This window comes from Mus caroli, unplaced genomic scaffold (assembly GCF_978045245.1).
Source record: "Mus caroli unplaced genomic scaffold, Mus_caroli_1 scaffold_4, whole genome shotgun sequence".
Taxonomy (NCBI): Eukaryota; Metazoa; Chordata; class Mammalia; order Rodentia; family Muridae; genus Mus; species Mus caroli.
In genome coordinates, this window is record NW_028227259.1 from 151,089,759 (window position 1) to 151,106,029 (window position 16,271).

Genomic DNA, 16,271 nt, shown 5'->3' on the forward strand with positions numbered 1-16,271 from the left:
GGCAGATTTCTGAGTTCGAGGCCAGCCTGGTCTACAAAGCGAGTTCCAGGACAGCCAGAGCTATACAGAGAAACCCTGTCTCGAAAAACCAAAAAAAAAAAGAAAAAAAAAGAAAAAAAAAGAAAAAAAAAGAAATTAAGGCTTAGCGGGCCCTGGTTAAGTTCTGGGTTTTGGAATTTTGAAAAAAATTCCACGTGACTCCAAGGAGCAGACAAGCTTGGGATTCACCATGTCCTGAGGCTGGTGGCAGGATGCAGAGGGCAAAACTGGAATGTGAAAAACAGGCCACCTTAAGTCATGTCAGGTTGATATTTGGGACGTTTAAGCAGCGCTTCCGTTTCCCTAAGCCGCGAACCCAGAGCCCAGAGCCTGGCTGCCTCTCGCCGTGCAAGAGTCCTCGATGCGCATGTGCAAGCGAGCTCCACGGCCTCTCGGAGCATGCGCAGTCGTGGCGCGTGGTGGTGGTGGGGCTAAGGGGCGGGGCCTGGAGCCTTAGCGGGCCGCGTTCCCGGAAGTTCAAAGTCTCCGGGCGCCGGTGGCTTGCGTCCCGCGTTCCCGGGGACCGCACGTGGCTGCCCCGCGTCAGCCCGGGCCCGATCGTGTCGCCCTGGAGCCGCGGGTGTCAGTCGCGGAAGCGGTGTCGTCGCTGACCATCGCGGACGCGTTCGTCGGGGCCTGTGAGGGCCCCGCGCCGCCGCGCCCCGCGCTGCCCAGCAGGTTCATCTGCTCTTTTCCCGACTGCAGCGCCAGTTACAACAAAGCCTGGAAGCTAGACGCGCACCTATGCAAGCACACGGGGGAGGTAACCTGGCCGCCCGTGTGCAAGGCGGGGCCCGGCGCTGGGGCTGCGTCCTGGCCTTGGCTGGGGCAGGGCAGGGCAGGGCAGGGCAGGCGCTCAGCAAAGACCGAATTCTAGGAGGTCAGGATTTCCTGCAAGCAACAAGTGTGCACCCTTTTAATTGCAGTCGGGCTTTGGTCGGGTACCAAGGCTGTGGGTAAGGGTGGTCAGGAAAAACCTTCCTGCTTGGCCCTTTCCCCTGTTTCCTCTATTTGGTTGCACCCTGGTCTATCTCTTGACAGACTTACCAACCCACTGTTGTCCCTCATAACATCCTTTGTGACTTTATCCCAGTTTCTCTTTGACCATTCTGTTCCCACATTTTGGCCTTTCTTTGTCCCTGTATCAGAGGCAGAGCTTGCTTTCTAGTGGACACTTAAAAGTTGTGGTTCATCACCATCATCATTATTATCATTGTTTTTTTTTTTTTTTTTTTTTTTTTTTTTTTTTTGAGAAGACGGGGTTTCTCTGTGTAACCCTGGCTGTCCTAGAACTCACTCTGTAGACCTGACTGGCCTCGAACTCAGAGATCCACTTGCCGCTGCCTCCAGAGTGCTAGTATTAAAGGTGTGCACCACCACACATGGCTTTGAAGTTGTGTTTATTGTTCCAAACTCGACAATAATTTGATTAGTACCGGTCCTGCTCTGGGACTGGATCTGAACAAGGTTCTTTGACGCTGTGCTGAGCAGTGCGGCTCACTTGTGTCTTCCTGTCCACTGGCTGTGATTGAAGTCTTGATGCCACCTTCCTGGATTTCAGATTATTTCCATAGTTGGGAAACACCCAACTGGATGTTAGGATATGATATAGCTTTACTGTGGATTCATGACAGCATCTCCTTCGCCACCTCCAGGGTCTCACTTGGAGATTGTGGTTGGGGCTGGGAGCTGTTTCCTTCGGTTGCCTTTGCACCTGTGAGCTTTTTCAGCTGTTGTGACACATTTAACTGTCCCTGTGCCTGCTATCTCTTAGTATGGACACAGGTCACCTGTGATGAGACGCAACCTGCTCTTTCCTCTGCCTCTTTGCTGTAAAATGACGCTGTAGCAGAGATCTGGGCAGACAGGCTATCTGGGTTCAAAGCCACCTTGAAAAGGGGTTTGCTGGGGAAGCCTGCACCCCATAGGAGCAGGCTAACCTGCCTATCAGATGCTGGACATCCACAGAACAATAGCCTGTGTGCCACGGTGACTTGTGGGAAGATGGGGTGTTTTTGATGTGGAACTTGGTTCTACAGAATTAAGTCGTGCCCGTGTTTGGCAGGCACCTTTCTGAATGGACATGTCCCTGGAGGGAAATCTGAGGTGTTGCCTGCCACAAGTCAGACTTTTAACAGCACAGAGCTGAGGAGATGGCTCAGTGAGAGGGGTACTTGCAGCCCGACCTGGGGACCTTACAGGGTAGAAGGAAAGAAGTCACTCTGGGAAGATGTCCTCTGACCTCCATGTGTATGCCGTGGTGTAAACATGCCTCCCTCCCCCAATAGAAATCATTTTTTTTTTAATGTAAAAACTTTCTTTTCTCCCCCCTTCCTTTCTGCTAGAGGCCATTTGTTTGCAACTATGAGGGCTGTGGCAAGGCCTTCATCAGAGACTACCATCTGAGCCGGCATGTCCTGATTCACACTGGGGAAAAGCCGTTTGTGTGAGTAGGGGGCTGGCCAGGATGAAGAATGGCTGGCTGGGGAAATGGCTTAGCGGGTAAAGTGCTTGCCACCACGCTTGACAACCTGAGTCTGACCCTCAGAAGTGTCGTCTGTGGCTCACACTGGCTTTCTTTCCTGTCACACGCAAGCACGTGACTTTATGACAGTGGTGGTTTTGTGCTCAGATGATATAAAGTCCGTGTCCCTTTACTGTGTCATGGAATGGCCTCTGCTGCTTTCTTTTTTATCTTCCCCTGTATGCTTGGTACTTGTGGAGACCAGAAGAGGGCATCTGATTCCCTGGAACTAGAGTTAAAGATGGCGACAGGGCACCATGAAGGTGCCAGGAACTTAGCCTGGGTCCTTTCCAGGAGCAGCCAGTGCTGTTAACCATTGAGCCATCTCTCCAGCCCCCTAAAGTGTCTCCCGCCGTGGTGTTATGTTTTGGTTCATACAATCTCTAATCTCTTGTAGTTGTGCAGATGATGGCTGTAATCAGAAATTCAACACAAAATCAAACTTGAAGAAACACATTGAACGCAAACATGGAAATCCACAAAAACAGTATGTGGTGAGTATGGCTTTAGGTGTTTCAACCTTCTGTTTTTACATTTGCTACCAAAGTTGAGTTTTTGTGAACCGGATTTTCTCTCGATGGATATGTAAAGCCCAGCATGGGCTATCCCCATTTTTCAGGTTGTCATTTTGCAAACTGACTTAGGGCGCATTCACGTGACTGGTTGGTGACCGACCCGGCACAGGCGCTTTTGCTTTTCTGAATGTCGCTGTTCTTTATGCTTCTTAAGATGAAGGATTTTCATGGAGACCAAGTGGGTGAAAGTTTATATTCCCCGAGACACTCAGATCCAGAGAGACTTTACTGTTTAGTTAAAAAAGGTTTTACGTTTTATGTGCAAGCGTTTTGCCTGCATATGTATCTATATACCATATGTGTGCTCGGTGCCTGTGGAGGTCAGAAGAGGGTGTGAGGTCCTGTGGAACTGGAGTCAGAGATGGTTGTGAGCCACCACGTGGGTGCTGCAGTCCCAACCTGGGACAAGAGAAGCAAGTGTCCCTAACCACTGAGCAATCTCTCCTGCCTTTTAAAGAACTTCAGCAACTGATGATCCCCTGCCTGTACTAAACCGTGCATTTATTTATTTTTTTTTAACAGTGCAGTTTTGAAGGTTGCAAGAAGGCCTTTAAGAAGCACCAGCAGCTGAGAGCCCATCAGTGCCAGCACACCAGCGAGCCGCTCTTTAGGTTGGTGCTTTGCCAGCGCTCTGGGATTCAGAGTGGAACGCTAAGATCAGGATCCCGAGGAAGGCTCTGTGTCATGAGGGCTTTTTTTTTCTTACTATAGAACAGGAGTAATGAGGCCCTGCTTGTTTTGAGGGATTCCTGAGTACTCAAGAGGGACAAAGAAGAGGTGGGCAGGGGTGCCAGGGAACCTGCCTGCCTCCCTCCTGGGGCAGTGTCTCCCTGCACAGTCTGGCTGATGGGGCCTTGCCCCTGGCTCCCATAGGCTGCCCTTTGCGCTGATACAGCTGCAGTGACTGAGGTCTTACCAGCAGCCCTGTGGCCTGTCTGTGCTGCCAGTGTCTGGAGCTCTGCACCGACTGCTGTACATTCTTGTGTGTTTCTGGTGCTGGTCCCCAGCCTCTGTGCTGTGTTCTCGTCTGACCGTATGCAGCATATTGGGCAGACCCCAGACAACAGCTCTATGTCTGGTCAAGTGCAAACCGAGTCAGACAGCCTCTTGATGTCGCTTCTGTAGCCACAAGACATTTCCAGAATTCAGAGAACTTTTAGTTTGATAACACAAACAAAAGATGTGACTTTTTCTCAGAATGGCTTGTTTTGCTCCAAAGCTGGCCAAGTCACTTGTGTTCGTATTTGGGACTGTACTTAATCTTTGTTTTGGATGACAGGTTTGGTGTGGGAAGACATGGGCTTTGGTGTGGGGGAAGAGGGAATCTCAGATTTGTCCATGGAAAGGGCCTGGCTGATGCTTCGCCTGCTATTGTCCCAGGTGTACCCACGAGGGATGTGGGAAGCACTTTGCCTCGCCCAGCAGGCTGAAACGGCATGGGAAAGTTCACGAGGGTACGTAGATGGGGACTGTGCTGGCCGCAAGGAGCATGCCACCGGCAGGGTGGGCTGGGTCTGTTCTGTGGTCACGCTGAGTAGACAAAGCTGTGTGACAAGCAAGTGCCTGTTGTATTATTTGAGTGTTGGCCTCTTATCCCGAGAGACACTGTGCTGTGTTCTGCTGCTATCCTCTCCTCTTTGCCACGTCCACTGGTGCTATACTGTTCCTGCGCACTTGGTTGTGTGTCACTCAAGTGTGCAAAAGTCTGGATGATGGGAGCTTTCAGAGCAGGGGTCACTGGAGCCCGCTGCATTGCACCCCGCAGAGCGGCACACTTCAGAGAGGGGAGCGCACAGGCTTTCTTGGCTGTCATCAGGGATTGCCCTGGGCATTCAACAGGCAGTGGATAACTTGTTTTGTTTTTGTTTTGAACAGGCTACCTGTGTCAAAAGGGATGTTCTTTTATGGGAAAAACGTGGACAGAGCTTCTGAAACACATGAGAGAAGCCCATAAAGGTAAGGTAGGCAGGAGCTGTGGAAGCGCATTGGCCCTGGGGAGAGCCAGGTGTGCTCTGAGCTCTGGGGAGCGCATGGTGTGCTCTGAGCTCTGGGGAGCGCATGGTGTGCTCTGAACCCCATGGTGTGCTCTGAACCCCGCGGAGCACATGGTGTGCTCTGAGAGAGTGAGATGCTCACCTGCACTGTAAAGGAAGGGGGCTCTGCTTCGAGCTCAGGGTAGTGCTGGCTTCCTGGGCTGTGACAGGCGAGGGAGCCCTGCAGGCCTCAGAGCTGGTGTGGCTGTGCCCGGGTGTTCGTGAGGCCCTGCAGGACTTAGGAGATGCTGCTGTGTCAGAGGGTAAAGGTAGATGCTATGAGGGCATACTTCCTCATGCTCAGTTATCACACCGAGGACGCCTGCTCCTTGACTGGTGAGGACTCAGGATGTTGGGAGCCATGAGTGAACTTGAGGGATTTGAAACCAGCATAGCAGTGAGACAAGCTGACATTTCCCATGTGAAGTCCCCAGATTGTGTGTAGTCATAGGACCAGACGGGTTACTCATGTGATGCTGGTTTACACGTGTGTGTCTCTCCTCCCAGAGGACATAACCTGCACTGTATGTCAGAGGACGTTCAAGCGCAGAGATTACCTTAAGCAGCACATGAAGACTCACGCCCCGGAAAGGGATGTGTACCGCTGTCCGCGGCAAGGCTGTGGAAGAACCTACACAACCGTGTTCAACCTGCAGAGCCACATTCTCTCCTTCCACGAGGAAAAGCGCCCATTTGTGTGTGAGCATGCTGGCTGTGGCAAGACATTTGCAATGAAAGTGAGTGTCTCCCGCTCCAGGCTGGTGTGTTCATGTCCAGCTTGCAGATCTTCCAGGTTGACAAGACCAGTTCTCAGTGAGGGTGGAGAACTTCTTGGAAATGCAGGAGCCCTGGGGTTGGGAGGCTAAACAGGCCTATTTAGGCATTCTAGAACAGTGGTTCTCATAATACTGGGACCCAATAACAGTTCCTCATGTTGTGGGGACCCCCAACCATAATATTATTTAGTTGCTACTTCATAACTATAATTTTGCTACCGGCATGGATTGTAAATAATGATATTCAGGCTATCTGGTATATGACCCCAGAGGAGTCATGAGTAGCAGGCTGAGAACCACTCCTGGGGGATTCTAGCCATGCTGAGTGGGAGAGCCCGGGGCCTGTATTCCTACTTAGGGGACGTTCTGAGGTGATTAGGAGCTTCTGACCATCGCCTAGGGTCTGGGAGAGGAGGTGGGTAGCACAAATGCACAGCCTCTAGGCTCTGGAATCTTGGCATGATTCATGGATCGGGTGGGAGCATGGTTCCTAGTAGGGAACTGAACAGTTTGCCTAAGCCTAGCTGGTGTCTAAAGAGCTCTTACTGTGGATTACAAAGTCACTGAACATAACCCAGCCCAGCCCACAGAAAGGTCCCGTGGTCACCACTGTCGTCATAGCCAGCAGGGCAGAGGTCAGATTTCCCCCTGGCACTTAGGGACGTAGCTGAGGTAGATTCAGTTACCCTGGATCAGGAAGAAGTAAATCCCATACATGCCAGCAGGCTGACAGTCGCTCGCTCTGCTAAAGAGTTGGCTCTGGTTAGGGAGTCAGGTGAAGGTCAGATTCACTACACAACAGAAAGGCAGCTGGTAGTTTATTATTGCACACTGGACCACTGCATTTTAAGGTTAGCAGACACCAAGAGTTTTTACTGGAACTGGAGTACGGGTGCTGGGAACCAAACCCGTGTCCTCCTCGAGCAGCGAATGCTGTAAGCACTGAGCCACCTCTGCAGGCCCAGGTCAAGCATCCTTCTTTTCCTTGCACTGCAGCAGAGTCTCATGAGGCACAGTGTCGTGCATGATCCCGACAAGAAGAGGATGAAGCTCAAAGTAAGTGGCAGCTGCTGGGGCCAGCACTCGGCTGTAAGGCCTGCTTGGCGTCTGTCCATCCACATACCCCATCCTGTGTGTCTGTGCCTGTCGAGGGTGTGACTCCCATCAGGGGCTCATCTGTTGGAGTGGATCCCCGTTGTGTAATGGGCAACTCAGTTGTCTGTCTTCCTCACTCCCGTAGGTAAGAGCCCCTCGGGAGAGACGCAGCTTGGCCTCTCGCCTCAGTGGGTACTTCCCTCCTAAGAGGAAACAAGAGCCCGACTACTCATTGCCTAACGCCAGTGCAGAGTCCAGCAGCAGCCCAGAGGCCCAGCTACCCCCGCCAGCCGCCTTACTCATTGTCTGCTAGGCGGGAAGACTTCAGGGCGGCCAGCAGAGGCTCCTGGCCTGCACTTTTCCTATTAAAATCACTGACACACAACATCCGACTCTTTGCTGTTTCCGTCGTCGTCTTTGCTCAAAGAGTCTCTTCTCTGGCTCTCTTGGGATTCTCTGTATGCCTTTTCTTCTTTCTTGCTCAAATGACGAAAAACACACATGGAAGCAGTCCCTCCTCTAATGGCTTTTGGTCTGCTTGAGAAGGTTGCTATGCCGGGCATGGTCTGGAGAATCTGATTAAATATCTCCTCCTACAAAGGACAACAGTGCACGATTAATGTGAACCAGGGTCTAATGCTGTGGTGACATCTGAGCATGCCCACGACAGGACTCTCTGAGCTGCTGTGACAGGCTGGGCTGGTCCTGCATCTTCCCGTGTGACTGACATCGACACGGGAACTCCATGCTCACCTAACACTTGGTCTCCACTCTGTCACAGCACTGAGGGTCTACACACCCAAGCATCCCCGGAATCAAACACTGGGTCTTGACAAAGTGCCTTTCTTGTTCTGAAGGGAGGGAGGGAGGCAGATCCCACCTGGACTCCCAAAAGCCTGGACCGGTTGAGCTGTGCCCTGCAAGTATGTGATGCAAACAGCTGAGGTTGGAACCCACTGGACCAGTGCTGCCTTTGGTGGTGATGAGTGAGCTAGGTCTAACCACCAGCGGCATGCAGACTCCAGGGCTTCTAACTAGGAAGGCTCTGCAGGTGTATGCAAGGGAGCCCTGTGGACTATCTACCGTCGCTGTTTTAACTGCTAGCCACCCGGCAGGTCTTAGAATAACGTACAGCTTTTCTATCGCGTTTTTAAAGGAAATGTGTGTGGGTGTTCTGCCTCTGCTTCTGTATGTGCACCTCATGCGCAGTGCCCGCAGGGTCTAGAAGATGTCAGATTCCCTCCCCTGATACTGGAGTTATAGACAGTTGTGAGCTGCCGTGTGCGTGCTGGGACCTGAACCTGGGTCCTTTTGAAGAGTGGTCAGTGCTCTAACCACTGAGCAATCTCTAGCCCCAGAACAGTTCGCGTGTGGAGAATCTAATGAAAAACCTACTAGACCCAGTTTGACACTAGGAAGCCAAGGCGGTGTGCGTGGTAGACTTTCCAGTTTCTCTGCAGTTTTCTTTTTGTGTCAGCGAGTTGGCGGCCCCGCGGGTGCTCTCACTCACCGTTTCCTCCTCTGACTGTTCTGCATCTTTCCTCTTCTTTATCGTGACCTGAACGTGGTATTTCTTCTCTATCCACTGCTGGATCTGTTTACTCTTGGTGTCTAAATCGTGCTGTCCAATATTTGAAGAGAAAACGAGCTCTTTGGTCACAGTTGGTCCTGGTTGGGGACAATGAAGTTGAGTGCTCGTCGGTCTGTTTCCTACTCTCCTTTGAAACCTCAGCTTCCCGCCCACAGATCTGAAGCCAGAGAGGCCACTGCAGCCCTACTCTCACTTTCACCCCCAGGAGCTGACCGTCCGCTGTTTTCTTTTTAAATTGGGGAGATAGGCATAAAGGCTCGTTTTAACTTGCTAAATAATATTTAAGACTTCTTAAGGTTGTGGGTGTGCTTGTGAGTGCAGGCTTGGGTAGGGGTGGAGTCAGGACAACCCTGAGTATTGGCTCTCACCTTCAACCCCCACACCCCATAGCTCCCCAAAGGACCAGGCTTGCAGCACCCACACTGGCTGCTGAGCCTGGCTCTTCCTTGGTTCTGGGGCTTCAAACTCACACTTGTGCACAGGCACTGTGACCCATAACCATCCTCCAGACCCTGTGTTAGACAGAGCTATAATAGCTGGGTGTGGTGGCACATGCCTTTAATCCCAGCACTCGGGAGGCAGAGGCAGGTGAATTTCTGAGTTCTAGGCCAGCCTGGTCTACAAAGTGAGCTCCAGGACAGCCAGGGCTATACAGAGAAACCCTGTCTCAAAAAACCAAAAAAGAAAAAAAAATAGACAGAGCTATAAATCTGAAACAATGGGGCACAAGTAGGCAACTCACAGAAGTGCCCCAGACTGGAGAACGGTGACATTAAAACGACCAGGGACTCCTCACTGTCACTGTTGACAGTGTGACAGTACTGAGAACACAGGAAGACTCACCTGATGCTGCGGCTGGCAGCCTGGTCCGTTTAGGTTCATAGAACCCAGAGTTGTTCATAAATAATGAACAATTGGGAAGAGGCCCATGCCATGGACATAGATTAACAGATCAGATCTACTCGTATTAGTTATCATGATAATTATAATAATTTACCCATAGCTATCCTATAAACATGGGTAGATCAAGAAAACAATGTGCTTAAAAAAAAAAAAAAGCAATCTGCATACCGTTTCTGACCATCTGTCACCTTAACATGGGCTGAAGTCCATGAGCGCACACAGGAACATCTGGGAACGGGGTTCGTAATGTTCAGACTTTACCTCTGAATGGCAGCTGGCTAACTGATTTTGGGTGCTATTGCTGTTAACTACCTTTTCTTTTCTTTTTTGTTTTTGTTTTTTCGAGACAGGGTTTCTCTGTATAGCCCCGGCTGTCCAGGAACTCACTTTGTAGACCAGGCTGGCCTCGAACTCAGAAATCTACCTGCCTCTGCCTCCCAAGTGCTGGGATTAAAGGCGTGCACCACCACGCCCGGCTGTTAACTACCTTTTCTTATAGGCCTTTAGGGTGAAAATGTTCTTAGCAACCCCTTGCTTTAGCTGGCCCTGGGTCTCCATCAGAATGAAGTAAAAGCTCCCAGACATTAGCCTTTCAGGGTCTCCAGGTTCTCCAGTCTGCTCAACGTTTTCTGGCTGTGCCATGGTTTGACATCCTTATCCCTGGTTAGTTTCCTTTGAAAGCCTGTTTTGTGGTCAGCATTCCTGTGGTGTTATAAAACGTTCTCTTTCCTCACAGCACACGGCCTCGTACCGTGAGGCTAGCCCTGACCCTGATCACACCGTGAAGGCCTTCCACAACTGGGAGCCACCAAAAGCCAACCCATCTTAGTACCCAGTTCTTGGCCTCTGAGTGGCTTCCGTGACACGTGCCTGCCTGGGAAGGTGACTGGCCATGTACAGAGGCAAGAGGTGCTCTGTGATTTACAAGATGCTTAAAAAGCAGAGCAACAGGATGGGGGGTTAGATCTGGTGGACATCTCTCCACTGCCCCATGGGTCATGCAGAAGCAATGGCTCTCACCCTTCCTAACACTGCGACCCTTTTAACACAGGTCCTCATGTGGTGGTGCCCCCCCCCCCCAATTATTTTGTCGCTACCTTGTAACTGTAATTCTGCTACTGTTATGAATCATTACTGTAACTATCTGTCACACTATCCTGTGAAAGGACCATCCGTCCCTCAGAGGGTTCACAACCCACAGGCTGAGATCAAGTCGCAAACACACCAGAGCACCTACCAGTTTTGGGTTTGGCCTTTTCCTGTTCCCGGAGCTTTAGCCGCTCCTGGTGGATCTGCGCTCCGGTCATAAGCTGGTACTCTGGTGGCTCTGAGCTGGTGTTCCTCTGCACCAGCCTCAGGTCCTGCTTGTCCATGAGTCTGATCACATCTGCTCGATGCATCATCCCCAGGTCCATGCCCTTCTCATCCAGGACGCGGATAATTCGCTCACTAATCTTCCGGCCGGTGTTAGAGAAAGCATCCCTTCTTTTCTGTTTCCTCTCACCCTGCTGGTCTCCAGCAGTACTAAAACCTTTTGCAGAAGTCAGGTACAGCAGCTTTGGGATGGATGCACACAGGGACAGCGGTGTTGGGTCTGGCTTCACAGCGTGTCTTTGCAAACATCTTCCAATTAAGTTATGGTCAAGCTTTGTAGTTTGTAGCATCAACCTCATCAGAAGAACAGCCATCCTGACAAAGTAATGGAGAAGGTTTATTACAATGCAATCGATGATGCCGATGGTCTGCTGGGATGCAGCTGAGTGTGCCACAGGTGAGTCTGAGGAGCCTTACAGCACACAGGCCACCAGATCCACATGCAGGAAGGTGACACAGAGACATGGATCCTTGGCTGGCACCGTCCCTGGCAGCTGGAGATCAGACTGAGCAGTTGGCTGGTGTGGCTACTTCAATCTCTTTTTCTTCCACATTCATGACATCTATTTTCTCCTAGATCCTATAGTGCCAGCTCCAAAAGCTAAGTTCATCTGGGGGTTTGTTTGTGAGGATGCAGTAGAAATGCCATTTCAGGGGCTGCAGAGATGGCCCAGAGGTTAAGAGTCCTCTGCTCTTCCAAAGGATTAGATTCCCAGCACCCACATGGTGTCCACATAGTTCCGCGGGATCTGACATGCTCTCCTAGCCTCTGAGGGGACTACACACATGTGGTGCACAGATATACACGCATGGGGTAAGCACGTGTAAAATATAAGAAATAAAACAACTGAGTGATACTTGGACTTTTAACAAAATGCTTCCTTACCACAACAAAACATTTCTCCCTGTGCTTCTTGTCCACACCTTTAATCCCAGCACTCTGAAAAGGCAGGGGTGTGGAGGGAACTCTGTGAGTTCCAGGCCAGCCTGGTCTACAGAGTGAGGCCTATCTCAGATGAAAAAAACCCCACAAATTCATAATTATTATTTACTATTCAGAATTCCTTATTTGGGGCCTCAGGATTTGGGTCAGTGGTAGAGAATCTGCCTAATGTACAAGGCCCTTGGTTTAATCCTCAGAGCAACAATCTTGGAAAATCTTTCTGTAGAAGAGAGTGGGACAAACAGCATGTGTTGAGAACTGGTTTCATCTTCTAGTCACAGCCAGGTCCAAAGTGGACAGCAAGCCACCAGCAACCACCATGGTGCCCAGTCTTCTGTCTCATGATTCTGGGCCAGCCCTGACTGACAGTGCCTCCTCTATCAGATACCTGGTCTCCAGGTCTCCCCGAGAGTATTTAGTTTTGCTTGGTGGTGATACTTCATTTACAGTTTGGCAGCATGAAGGGGCTTAGTCCAGCCAGTTGTATTATTTAAACATTCAGGAAAATGGCTGCAATTCCCTTCCACACGCCGAATATGCAAGCATCTATTAAGATGATAACTGCCACTGTGTGTCACCGTCACACCCCGGCTCCATGGAAAACTGGCAAATTGGTAAACAGAAAGAGCTGAGCGTTTACTCTGTCTTTTAAGGGAAAACTGTGCCCATCTCTGTTGATGAGGAAGAGCTCTCCTTCCTAGCATCTCCATGATGATTATGATAATAATAAACAGCAATAACCACCACCACCATTTTGGAACCAAGGAAAACGGCTCATTTAGTCAAGAGTCAATCACCTTCAGGTACAAGGCTGATGCCACAGGGTCAACCACACACTGCGCCCAGGTTAAATACGTATGAACGCTTTGCTGAGGAGGACGCTGGCTGTCACCGTCATGGCCAACGGTCAGGGTGGCACCGCCACCAAAGGAAAAGCATGACACCCCCCAGGCATGCCTCCTGATTCGAAGCTGCTGCAAATACTCAGAGCTTTCCACAACACAGCCTCGCCCTGAAGTGATCCAAAGTGGCTCGCTTCTCCACCCAGCTTCCAGAGTAAGGCTGGGCCCAGAGAGCAATGACCTGGAGGATGCCACAGGGAAGGAGATCTCACAAACCCAGACTCTGAGACAACACACTAGCTTGGTGAGGATGAAAAGGGAAGATGGGCTGGCTTTGAATAAAAAGCTAGGGAAATTACAAAATGTAATGTTTGAGAAAAATCCTCCGAGAGATACACTGGGAAACAGGAACGCAGATTAGGTATTGGGAACTTGCAAAAGGTACCAACAGCTTTCTCAGTGTGAGAATAAAACTCTCTCGGGAGGCAAGCCCTGACGTATTTAGGATCACGACACGTGTCCTTCTGAAATGGCTCGGCTGGAAAATGGGAGTTAGAAAGTGCGATTATGGCGACATTTACTGAATCTGAACACGGGCGTTAGTTAGCTCATCTTTCCATTCTTTGCTTTGTTCAAGTGATTTTTGTAATTGATGTGTAAAGAAAACAAAGAAACAGGAATTGATGCCCGGAAGAAGTAGTAGCTCAGTGGCCGTGTCACTGCGATGAATCCAGCCTGCAGTGTCCATGTGTCATCCTACTGAACTGAACGGCATCGCTGGCTTTGTGCATTATCCTGGTTGGTGCTTTGTCAACCTCACACAAGCTAGAGTCACCTGGCAAGTCTGTGGAGCGTTCTCCTGAGTAATGACTGATGTAGTAGGAGATCCAACCCCCTGTGGGCACTACCCTTCCTGAGAGGCCACGGGGAGCCAGCCAGTGAGCAGTGTTCCTCTGTGGTCTTGCTTTGGTTTCTGCCTCCAGGTTCCTGCCCTGACTTCTCTCAGTGATGAACTATGATATGGACCAGCTAGCCCAATCAACCCTTTCCTCTCCAAGTGGTCTGCTTTTTTGCTATGGTAGTTCTCGCAGCGATAGAAAGCAAACTGGGGCACACATATTACTATGTACCTACACACATACATACCATTAGCTTCACAGCCTGTGTGTAAAGAACCACAAGTAAGGATTTTACACACATAACTTCTGTAACACTAATGTACGTATTTCTCTACTTAGTTTTGGTCAAACCAGAATCTCCAAGGTTCTCACCGTCTCAAACGGCAATGAGTGCCAAGTACAGCTCACACATGTTTTGATAATTCAAGGCCCCGGCAGAATATCAACTGCAACTTTTTATGGTTCCCAGTCTTCTGTTCTTAAAACTCTTAATACAGCTGGGCATGGTGGCACACGCCTTTAATCCCAGCACTTGGGAGGCAGAGGCAGGCGGATTTCTGAGTTCGAGGTCAGCCTGGTCTACAGAGTGAGTTCCAGGACAGCCAGGGCTACACAGAGAAACCCTGCCTCGAAAAACAAAAAACAAAAAAACCTATTAATATTTTTCTGCTAACATTCTTCAGTATGAACCCAATTAGAGTATCTCTAAGCTGTAATGTATTACAATGTTTTATTTTTAAAATTGCTACTTGAGTTCCAAACTTGAGTTTCCTAATACAATATCAACAACAACAGTAATAATAAATTATGGCTTGTGATTAGTACGGGAGTTCCAATAATTCCTAAAGTGATCCTAAACACACTAACGTTATTCATCAGTGCAGCCTTCTCAACACTAAAAATTATGAAACTGTATCAGTTAACTCGGAAAAGTGTTGATTGTGCTCACAGCCTACACTATCTAATACTAAGCAAAGATTCAGGGCCAGCCAGATGGCTCAGTGGGTAAGGGTGCTTGTGTGTCTGTCTGTCTGTTTGTCTGTCTGATGTGTCTGGGCACCCATGCTATGGTGCCAGTGTGGAGGTCGAAGGACAACCTTGTGGACTGAGTTTTCTCCTTCCACCTTTAGGTTCCAGGCACTGAACTGTCTACTCTGCCTTGCCTACTGAGCAGCTCTTCAACCTAATGATACTCATTTCTTTTTTCTTTCCTTCTCTCTGAGACAGGATCTCACTATGGAGACCTGGCCTCCAATTCACAGATCAGCCTGCCTCTGCCTCTGCCTCCGAGGGATAAAGCTTTAGCTTTATATCCTGACAGGATATGGCCTGACAGGAGCTTATTTCTACCACTTATTTCTTTACGTTTTTTTCTGAATCGTTACACTTCATAATCACAAGCTCACATTGACATATTGAGGGCTCATATTCACTCCCGAAGGAAGGGATGGGTTCTAGTAGAGTCCATATTTTGCGAAAATAACGTTGGCTTCATCCTATGACTGAATTCTCTCACCTTCAATTCTGGAAGGAATTTCAAAAGTCCTGACACGGCGAGCGGTGCACGCCTTTAATCCCAGCACTTCGGAGGTAGAGGCAGGAGGATTTCTATAGGTTTGAGGTCAGACTGGTCTACCGAGTGCGTTTCAGGACAGCCAGAGATAAATAGTGAGACCCTGTTGCAAAAACATCAAAAATTAAAGGAAAAAAAAAATCCCAAAACGCTCACAAGGGGTCCGCAGCAGACACGCCCACCAGGACGCCATGCCCACCAGGATGCCAGTTGTCCTATGCCCCCCATATCCGTGGAAGGAGCGTGCGTGCGCACATAAACAGCGAAACTGGCCAGGCTGGAGAGCAAGTGATTGTCGGCAGCTCGGCAACTGGGCTCGACTCCGAAGGCGGGTGCTACTGCCACCCCACGTCCACGGAGGGCTCTCTGCACAGAATGTTTCCAGGACAAGCATTCCCACCTCAGCCCCGTCGCCAAGCCCTCACCTTAGCGTTACCTGGGTCGGGGTAGGCGAGCAGGAAGAACGAGCAGGTCCGTACTTGGACTCCGCCGGAGGACCGCGTCGGCTTCCGTAGCAGGCGGAACTTCCCGAGTCCCTTAAAGGGAGGGTGCAGCTGCGGCCTGCGGATTCCGCTAGTGGAGTAAAGTCCTCCGACAAAAAAAAAAAAAAAAAAAGAATCGTTCAGCAGGCCTGAGTAAGAAACTGAGAAATTTGTTACTAACCTGCTGCTCCAAAGACCAAGTGGACGCTAAAATATAGAGTCCCTGGGACAGTCACTGCATCGCTTCTGCCAGTTACATGAATAATGATGAATAATGCCTTCTACAGTGCTAGACAACTGCTGGGTGGTGTTAAACTATTGCCACCTGCGGATGAGCAGATCTGGTTTAGTGGAAGCTCTGGCTGGGTAGCAGGGTGCAAGCCTCGCTCTCAAGATTGCTCTCTTTTGAGAAAAAGGGATGGATTCAGGTTCGATTACTGTCAGAAGTGGGAGAAATCATAACAGACCACCCACATGTGGGATGATTGACCGCATTGGCCGGAGTCAGGCAAGAGGGTGGTCATAAACTTCAAGCCCCTGGGTGTTGCACTTTCAGGCTATTGGGGCCCTGTACCCTTGTTACCAAGCCGTTTGTTAACTGTCCCCTACTTTGGCGTTAAGT

General features: G+C 50.0%; 2 protein-coding genes across 5 annotated transcripts; one reads left to right on the forward strand and one right to left on the reverse strand.

The window, feature by feature from the left end:
- Positions 1 to 251: 251 nt before the first annotated feature.
- Positions 252 to 7,427, forward strand: Gtf3a (general transcription factor IIIA). Its single transcript, XM_029477819.1, has 10 exons — positions 252 to 464; positions 497 to 802; positions 2,385 to 2,485; positions 2,961 to 3,057; positions 3,661 to 3,749; positions 4,519 to 4,592; positions 5,014 to 5,094; positions 5,679 to 5,908; positions 6,944 to 7,003; positions 7,188 to 7,427. Exons 1-10 carry the CDS (start codon positions 252 to 254, stop codon positions 7,353 to 7,355), a joined length of 1,419 nt encoding a protein of 472 aa, XP_029333679.1. The 3' UTR covers positions 7,356 to 7,427.
- On the reverse strand, positions 6,749 to 15,690 carry Mtif3 (mitochondrial translational initiation factor 3). Of its 4 annotated transcripts, none has more exons than XM_029477687.2 (5): positions 15,593 to 15,676; positions 15,111 to 15,270; positions 10,774 to 11,225; positions 8,553 to 8,710; positions 6,749 to 7,635 (listed from the first exon to the last, which is right to left on the reverse strand). In XM_029477687.2, the coding sequence occupies exons 3-5, from the start codon at positions 11,222 to 11,224 to the stop codon at positions 7,414 to 7,416; spliced, it is 831 nt and encodes a 276-aa protein (XP_029333547.1). In that variant the 5' UTR covers position 11,225; positions 15,111 to 15,270; positions 15,593 to 15,676; the 3' UTR covers positions 6,749 to 7,413. The 4 variants fall into 4 exon arrangements, with proteins under 4 accessions (XP_029333547.1, XP_085693568.1, XP_021018991.1 ...); XM_085837442.1 differs by having other exon boundaries at positions 15,604 to 15,669; XM_021163332.3 differs by lacking the exon at positions 15,111 to 15,270 and having other exon boundaries at positions 15,604 to 15,690.
- Positions 15,691 to 16,271: the final 581 nt, after the last annotated feature.

What these genes read in the sequence shown, in the direction of transcription:
- Gtf3a (XM_029477819.1), top strand. Translation starts at nt 252, where the DNA reads ATGCAGAGGGCAAAACTGGAATGTGAAAAACAGGCCACCTTAAGTCAT. An exon ending in ACCAGCGAGCCGCTCTTTAG is followed by an intron (nt 3,750 to 4,518) that starts GTTGGTGCTTTG and finishes CTATTGTCCCAG; the next exon opens with GTGTACCCACGAGGGATGTG. An exon ending in AGAAGAGGATGAAGCTCAAA is followed by an intron (nt 7,004 to 7,187) that starts GTAAGTGGCAGC and finishes TCACTCCCGTAG; the next exon opens with GTAAGAGCCCCTCGGGAGAG.
- Mtif3 (XM_021163332.3), bottom strand. Translation starts at nt 11,224, where the DNA reads ATGGCTGTTCTTCTGATGAGGTTGATGCTACAAACTACAAAGCTTGAC. An exon ending in AAAGGCCAAACCCAAAACTG is followed by an intron (nt 8,711 to 10,773) that starts GTAGGTGCTCTG and finishes GTCCCCAACCAG; the next exon opens with GACCAACTGTGACCAAAGAG. An exon ending in AACAGTCAGAGGAGGAAACG is followed by an intron (nt 7,636 to 8,552) that starts GTGAGTGAGAGC and finishes TGTCCTTTGTAG; the next exon opens with GAGGAGATATTTAATCAGAT.